Source organism: Vombatus ursinus, unplaced genomic scaffold (genome assembly GCF_900497805.2).
Source record: "Vombatus ursinus unplaced genomic scaffold, bare-nosed wombat genome assembly UNPS02014932.1, whole genome shotgun sequence".
Classification (NCBI taxonomy): domain Eukaryota; kingdom Metazoa; phylum Chordata; class Mammalia; order Diprotodontia; family Vombatidae; genus Vombatus; species Vombatus ursinus.
Window position 1 is genome coordinate 4,964,968 of NW_020954710.1, and position 8,470 is coordinate 4,973,437.

At 45.9% G+C, this 8,470-nt stretch overlaps 1 protein-coding gene across 1 annotated transcript in view; it reads right to left on the reverse strand.

Moving 5' to 3' along the window:
• Positions 1–8,470, reverse strand: part of DISP3 (dispatched RND transporter family member 3) — a 41,828-nt gene that overhangs the window by 6,541 nt on the left and 26,817 nt on the right. The window contains exons 13-16 of the mRNA XM_027844027.1: positions 5,886–6,016; positions 5,560–5,732; positions 1,943–2,069; positions 461–606 (exon numbers count right to left, since the gene is read on the reverse strand). Of these exons, the coding sequence (XP_027699828.1) occupies positions 461–606; positions 1,943–2,069; positions 5,560–5,732; positions 5,886–6,016 (577 nt within the window). The remainder of the gene's footprint in view (positions 1–460; positions 607–1,942; positions 2,070–5,559; positions 5,733–5,885; positions 6,017–8,470) is intronic.

Here is an 8,470-nt window from a genome sequence, read left to right on the forward strand (position 1 = left end):
CCTGTGTTCTAAGGCCCCTCCCAGCTCTGACATCCTGTGTTCTAAGGGCCCTCCCAGGTCTGACATTCTCTGTCCTAAAGCCCCTCCCCGACATTCTCTGTTCTAAGGTTCTTTTTACCTTAGTCTGTGCTCTAAGGTCCCTTTCCAGTGCTTAATCTTATGACACAACCCCAGCCAAGACCGTGTCCTTCCATCCGCTGCCCTGTTCCTTTTCAGCAACCAAGTTCAAGGTGCCTGAGGGAATCCTATTAGTGGGCTGTAGGGTACCTGACGTTGGTCCCTGCTTTGTTGGAGAGACCAGCACTAACAGCTCCTGCTCGCTTTCCAAAAGGACTCAGGGATCGGCCCTGCCACGGGGCAGAGGAAGAGGAGGACAGTTTGCTGCAATTATAGGCTACTCATCAACATCCAGGAGTTGGTGTGCAGACTGTCAAGGCCTCTACACTTCCCACTTGCTCACCGACTCGAATGCCATGGAGATCCACTGCACTTTGCCTTCTCGTACGCCCACAGCCCCGTGGGACAGCTGGCCGGGGAGGAGATTGGGTTCAGGCAGATTCTTGCACTCAGGGTGTAACATCTGTAGAAAGGAGGAGATGCTATAACCTAGAGAGAGAAGAGAGGAGACAGACACAGGATGGGGCTGTAGGTGTCAGATGAGGCTTTGCTTTGACGGGGATAAGGGTGGGGTCCCTCGGATGGAGGGTTTCTGATTCTCCCTCCCCACTCCCCCTCTTTGGGACAGAGCTGGGAAAAATGGTCTTGGCTTGCCCAGCTCCTAATGTTTGGCTGCAGGAGGTGGACAGAACTGTCTGTCTCTCTTCTCCTGGGCACCCCTTCCCCCTTCTCACTAAATGGACTGTCTCAAGAAACGTTAAGACCATTGTACCAGGTGGGTGCAGCCCTGGCATGGCTTTTGCCCTGAGGGGCTGAAGAAGGCCTCTCTTCCCCTACCCCTCATGTCCTAGGGCACCTCCCACAAACGTGGCACAGGACGTGCCCCAAACACCTCTTAGAATCCTTCCTGGCGTTGCCAGCCTCTTGGGAAAATGTCTTCTATATTCAGCCTCACATGGGGTCGAGACAAATAGTTTAAGAAGCAATGAAGGGGTCGCGAGTGGGAAAAGTTTAAGAAGGCCTGTTCTACAGCATGTCTTACCATTCCAAGGAGCAAGGCAGTCTCATATTTATTAGAATTACAACACATCAGAGTGGGAAGGGACCTTAGGATGCAGAATACCAGAGCTGGGAGGAGTCTTAGGGCATGGCATGTTATAGCTTGGAGGCGAGAGGCCCTTAGAACACAGAATGTCAGAACTGGGAGAGGCCCTTAGAACACAGGATGTCAGAACTGGGAGGGCCCTTAGAACATGGAATATTAGAGCTGGGAGGGCCCTTAGAACATGGAATGCCAGAGCTGGGAGGGCCCTTGGAACATGGGATGTCAGAACTGGGAGGGCCCTTAGAACATGGAATGCCAGAGCTGGGAGGGACTTCAGAACAGACAATGTCAGAACTGGGAGAGACATGGAAATTCCGACCCTGAGGCTGACCTCGGGAGTCATGTAGCCCAACCCCACTATTTTAAAGATGAGGGTCATAAGATCCCAGATCTAGAATTGGAAGGCTCCTTAGAGGTCATCTAGTCCAAACACCTCATTTTACAAATGAGGAAACTGAAGCCCAGAGAGGTTGAGAGATTTAGGTCCCACAGGTAGCAAGCAGCAAAGTCCAGGTTTGGACCCTAGCCCCTTGGAGGAAATTGAGGCCCAGAGAGGGACAGAAAACTGCTCAGTCACCAGTAAATCAGTGGCAGAGCCAGGACTCAGTTAAGGCCTCTTCCCACCCCACCCCCTTGCTGACTGAATAGACTTTGGTAATAATGTGCTCCCTCGTTCTCCCCCATGCCCGTCCTGCAGGCCCAGCCCTCACCTTCACTCACCTGAGGGGAGGCACTGGGCCCCACCCGGCTTCACCAGCTCTGAGTTGTCTGCAATGGCTTTGCACAGCCGGCAGAGATGCCCAATCTCTTTGAAGAGGTCAAAGCTGTCATCATAGATAACGCTGCCCTTTCACAAGGAGACAGAAGCCAGCCAGGACCAATCACATGGGGCTAGACCCAGGAGTTCCCAACCAATGGCTAGCAGGGGGCTCAGTCCCATCCCTTCCAGGAAGCCTTCCTTGATTGCTCCTGCCCTCCCAGAGACATCACCTTCTCTGATCACCTAAGGGACTCATAAGATTATAGGATTTAGAGCTGGTAGAGGCCCGGAGTGAGTCCAGCCTTTTCACTTTAGAGATGAGGAGACTGAGGTCTGGAGAATTCGGGCAACTTGGTCGAGGTCAAAGATTGTATGTGCAGAGCCAGGATTTGAACCATGAACTTTATCATGGAATCCTGCTCTCTTTCCACTACCCCATACTGACCCTAGTGTGAGCTGGCCCTTCCTCCCAGACTTTTATCATGATTTCATGTGTCTGAATCTTATGTCCCTAACATGACTGTAAAATGGGGGCAGGGCCATATCTTTCCCCTCTCTTACCTTTCCTCCACCCACCCACCTGGTCCATTGCCCAGGATTCTAGATGAACAATAGATTCTCTACAAAAACCTACGGGTCAATTGATTCTTAGCATTCAACTTTGCCTAGTCTTTCAAGGGAATCCCTGAAAGTTAGTAAGTCAACAAAAATTTTTTAAGTGCCTACTATGTGCCAGGCACTATGCTACATGCTGGAGATGCAAAGAAAGGCAAAAACATGGTCCCTGCCCTTGGGGAGCTTACAGTCTAATGAGGTAGACAATTAGGTTCATATAAGATATGTACAGGGCAAATGGAAGGAAACAGGGAGTGTTGTATTGCCAATAGGGAGCTGCTGTTACATGTGCTCAGAGTGAGGGGCCGCTTGGGTTAAATGACAGCTACCTCCTTTTCCATGCCTCAGCTCTTCATCCTGAAGCCTCACTCCAACCCTGGAGCTCACCCATTGGCAGTACCCTCTGCCCCTGCTGCCCCTCTGACAGTATGGCTACTGCTAGATCCGTCATTTCAGAAGGGCATCCAGACCAGCCATATCTCCTCTTCTCCATGCTTCTTTCTAAGCTTCTACCACATCCCCTTGCCCCACTTGTGCTTCCTTTTATTTATCATCTTCCACCACTTCCCCACTAGAATGTAAGCTTCTTGAGGGCAGGGACTGTCTTTCTGCTTGGATTTATATCCCCATTGCTTAGCACAAGGCCTGGCATGTAGTAAATGCTTTTAATAAATGCTTGGTGACTGACTGGATTGCCCTTACTTTCTTATTGTCTCAGGGTGAGGGGTGGATGACAGTGTATGGAACCCCAACATAGACCATACATCTCACTGCTGTGGAAATTCACAAAGTGATTTTCTTACAACAGCCCCAGGGGGAACATTGAATTTTCCTTTATTCTGGTTGCCCCCCTGTGCCTGCAAAGTTTTCCCTCTTCTCTCCTTACCTCCCACTCCCAGGATGCCTTATTTCCTTAAAAGCTTAGCATGTACCTTCTATGGGAAGCCTTTCTCTATCCTCCCCAGATGTCAGTGCTCTGCCCCATGACTTTATATTTAATCTGCATGTATTTTGTATTTCTTAATATATCACTTGCTGTTTCCCCTGGGAGGTAACCTTCCACCTCCTCTGTGTGTATCTATTTATTCCCATGTTATCTCTTCCATTAAAATAGAGGGTAATAGAGAACTGAGTCATATTTATAAGAATACAAGTCATTCCCCAATTGATAAATGGAAAAAGGATATAAACAGGCAGTTTTCAGATGAAGAAATTAAAGCTCTCTATAATCATGTGAAAATGGTCAAAATCACTATTGATTAGAGAAACAAAAATTAAAACAACTCTGAGGTAGCACATCACACCTGTCAGATTGGCTAACATGACAAAACAGGAAAATGATGAATGCTGGAGAAGATGTAGGGAAATTGGAACACTAATGCATTGTTGGTGGAGTTGTGAACTGATCCAACCATTCTGGAGAGCAATTTGGAACTATGCCCAAAGGGCTATAAAACTGTGCATACCCTTTGACCCAGCAATACCAATTCTAGGGCTGTATCCCAGAGAGATAATAAAAATGGGAAAAGGATCCACACGTACAAAAATATTTATAGCAGTTCTTTTTGTGGTAGCAAAGAATTAGAAATTGAGGGGATGTCCATAAATTGGGGAATGGCTGAACAAGTTGTGGTATGTGAATATAATGGAATACTATTGTTCCGTAAGAAATGGTGAGCAGGCAGATTTCAGAAAACCCTGGAAAGACTTGCATGAACTGATGCTGAGTGAAATGAAGAGAATCAAGACAACAATGTATACGATAACAGCAACGTTGTACAATGACCAACTGTGATAGACTTAGCTCTTCTCAGAAACACAATGCTCTAAACCAATTCCAGAAGACTAAAGATGGAAAATGCTGTCCACATCCAGAGAAAAAACTATGGAGTCTGAATGCAGATTGAAATATACTATTTTCTCTTTCTTTTTTTTCTTTCCTGTGGTTTTGGTTCTGATTCTTCTTTACACCATGACTTATGTAGAAATATGTTTAATATAATTGTACACGTATAGATAGCCTCTATCAGATTACATGCTGCCTTGGGGATGGGGAAGGGAGGAGGACTAATTTAGAATTCAAAATCTTATAAAAGTGAATATTGAAAACTAAAAATAAATAAATAAATAAATTTAAAGTAAAAAAAATAAAGAAGAGGACATTAAAAAAATAAAATGAAATGAAATAGAGGGCAAGCTCCTTGAGGGGAGGAACGTATTTTTGTGTTTCTTTGTATGGTCAGCATGTTGGAAATGTCTGATGCATAGTAACTTCTTATTAAATGCTTGAGGGATGGTTTGAAGCCTTTCCTGACACTCTTAGTTGTTGGTGCTAACCCCCACCTGAAATTACTTTGTATGCATATTTTGGATTTATTTCTCTGCTAGCTGTAGGAGCTATCTTCATTTTTTTTTCTTTGCATGCCCACAAAATAGGCACTTTATAAAGGCTTGTGGTTTGACAGATTGATTTTCCCTGATAGATTATAATCCCCTTAAGGACAGGGGCTCTTTCATGTTGTCTTTTTATCTCTGAGATCTAGTACAGTGCCTGAATTGTTGGTTGCTGAATAGATGTTGAATTGTACAGGTGAGGTGGCAAGAGGTGGTGTGATGTCCCTAAGGCCACACAACTAAGAAATGTCAAAGCTTCTGAGGTATAAGAATAGACAGAGCACTGGATCTGGAGTCAGAGGACCTGAGTTCAGATGCTGGCTTGGACATTCAACTCTGGAACCTTGGGTAAGATGCTAAACCTAGATGTGGCGCAATTCCTTCATCTCTAAAATGGGGGTATTAAAGTGAATGATCTCTAAGGTCATCTCCAGGTCTAAAAATACTATGATCTCAAATTCAGTACCTTTTTTACTATGCTATGCTATTCCCAAGTTCCTGAATCCACCTGTTCCCTGTTCCTCTTGATCAAAATATATGGGCCTGCCCAGGTGGAGGGGCTGTGTACCATGTCTCCAATGACGTGGTTGTCAGAGTGCCTGGTACGGTTGACGCCAAGGATGCCAAAGACCACGAAGACCATTGCACCTGTGTCTACCAGTGGGCGCACAGCAGGCTTCCCACAGCCAGTGTTCACACACGGGTTGAAGCCTGAGGTTGCAGACAGTCGGGTCTTGGGGGCTGCCAGACAGGAGGATGGAGAAGAAAATAATTAGTACGATGGGACACTGGCTGCTTTCTTGGGTATCTTCAGACTTTCCTTCGATACTATATCTCCCCCCCCCCAAAAAAATCCATCACCGTTCCATGTCATTGGACCAGTCTACAGCTCACCTTTCTCACTGGGCACGTAGAGGAAGCCTTTGTTGGGTCCATCTGGGCTGGAGCTGAGAAGACAGCCAGGAGGTGCCGCACATACGCGCCCATGAAAGGGTGGCTTATGGGACTGTGCAAAATATAACTTCCTGTAAGGGTAAGAGAGTCAAGAGTGTTGATGAGAAGGTAAGCGCTGAAATACTGGTCGTGCAGAAGAGGTGGTGGTCAGCATCACTGTAGCAGGAGAGTACAGAAGGGATCACCCAGAGACCTTAAAAATACATGAAAGGATTTGATCTTGAGAGGTGTGAATCCTAGGGAGGCAATGTGACCTAATGTAAGAGCACTCTAGCTTTGGAGTCTGAGAACCTGGCTGTGAATTGTGGCTCTGCATCCTGTAATTTGTGTGACCTTGGGGGCAAATCACTTAATCTGTCTGGCCCTCAGTACCCTCATCCAGAAAATGAGGGGGGTGGTCTGGGTGACCTCTAAGGTCCTTCCAGCTCTTACATTCTAAGTAGGTGATTCAGTGCTAATGTTTAAATGTAGCCTGAAGCCCGGGTATGTTCAGGGAGGAGGGGAAATAGGAGACTGATATAGTCCTGGGCTGGACCTAGGCTTATTATTATTTCTCATATCTCACATTCATATAATTGATATATTTCAATAAGTCTTGAGGTTTATAATATCTCTCTTTACACCAATCCCTTAAGGTAAATAATATCATTATTTCTGGCCCCATTTCTTAGATGAAGAAACTGAGTCTCAGAGTTGAAGTGACTCAGCTATGTTTACATTAAGTGTCAAAGCCAGAATTTAAACTGGGATCTGTTGATTTCTAAGTACAGAATTCTTGCCATCACAACACAATGTCTCTATGGCTCCTCTCCTTTCTCTTCCTATCCCAAGTCCCTTGACCTCCTCACCCAATATGTGTCAAACAGAATAGGGTGCTCTGTTGCCATAGCATCCATCCCCCTGCTTCCAGGCAGGCTGGTTCTCCGCCCACAGTGGCATCTCATGTTCACTGGAGTGGAACAATTTCCACTGAGCAAGTGTCCATCCTATAGTTAAACCCGGGAGGGGGTGGGGGGGAGGAGGAAGGATCAGGAAGGGGAGACGATGCTGACAGTTACAACAGTGATGATGCTATCCCCATCATACCAACTGCTGCTGGAGCTGGACTGAAGATTCTTACAGCCTACAGGGGATGAGCTCACATCCCAGGAGTCTTATTCAATTACAAAAAGCCAAATTTTATCTTCCTGCGCCAAAGTCCAAAGAAAACTAAACACAAAAGGATAATAACAGGGTCATGGGCCATTACTATTGGAACTCTCAGACTCATAGATTTAGAACTAGAATGGCTCTCAGCGGACAGCCAGTTCACCTCCTCTTATCTTTCTTTTGTTGCTGTTCACTTGTTTCAGTCATATTTGGCTCTCCATGACCCCATTTGGGGTTTTCTTGGTGGGGATACTGGAGTGGTTTGCCATTTCTCCTCCACCTCATTTTACAGGTGAGGAAACTGAGGCAAACAGGGTTAAGTGACTTGCCCAGGGTCACACAGCTAATAAGTGTCTGAGGCCAGATATGAACTCAGGAAGAGGAGGACTTTCTGACTCCAGGCCTGGCGCTCTATCCACTGCACCACTAAGCTGCCCTCATCTTACAGAAAAGGAAACTGAGGTCTAGGGAAGTTCAGTGACTTGCCTTAAGCATCAGGGGTAGGATCTGAACCCATGATCTCTGATTGTATCTTGCCTCCCTAAATTAGGAGAAGAATGAGACAACACCAGTATTTTTCTTCCTTTGTTGTTGTTGATAACCGTGATCTCATTGGTATTATCTAACAATGCAGGTTAGCTTCTGCTCTGTATCTAATTGTCTCAGAGACCTATCTGGGGCACTCAGAGATCAAATGACTTGCCCAGAGTCACACAGTCCATAAATATCAGTGGTGGGGTTTGAACCCAGAGTTTGCTGTCTCCAAGGCCAGCTTGGATCCGTCATTCCTGGTAGCCTTATCACAGCAGACGAATTTGAGCAAAGATGATTGACGTGAGCAATAGGGACGCCTTCCTATGTGTGAGCGGAGAGATGTGAATGATGATGGTAAGGTTTTGGTGCCTGTCAATGGTGACAATGACTGAAAGCTATGTAGTACTCTAAGGTTTGCCAAGCACTTTACATACATTATCTCATTTATCTCCATTTTATAGATGAGGAAACTGAGGACTGGGAAGGTAAACTGAGGCTCTGAAATTCAGGTAGCGTGGTGTAGTGGAGGAAATGCTAGATTAGAATTGGAGAGGCTGGGCCCAAATTCCAGCTCTACTGCTAACTATTTGTGACTTTAGGCAAGTCACTAAACCCCTCTGTGCCTCAATTTACTTATTTGTAAAATGAGGGAGTTGAAACAGATGACCTCTGAAGTCCATAACTCCCTGCTATAAATCTATGATCATGCTATCCAAAGTGACTTGTCCAGGGTCACGCAGCTAGCGAGTGCCTCTTGAGCTGGGAATTGAAACTAAGTTATGGAATTATAGATTCAGAGCTGAAAGGGATCTTAGAGGCCATCATTTCCAGTCCTTTCATTT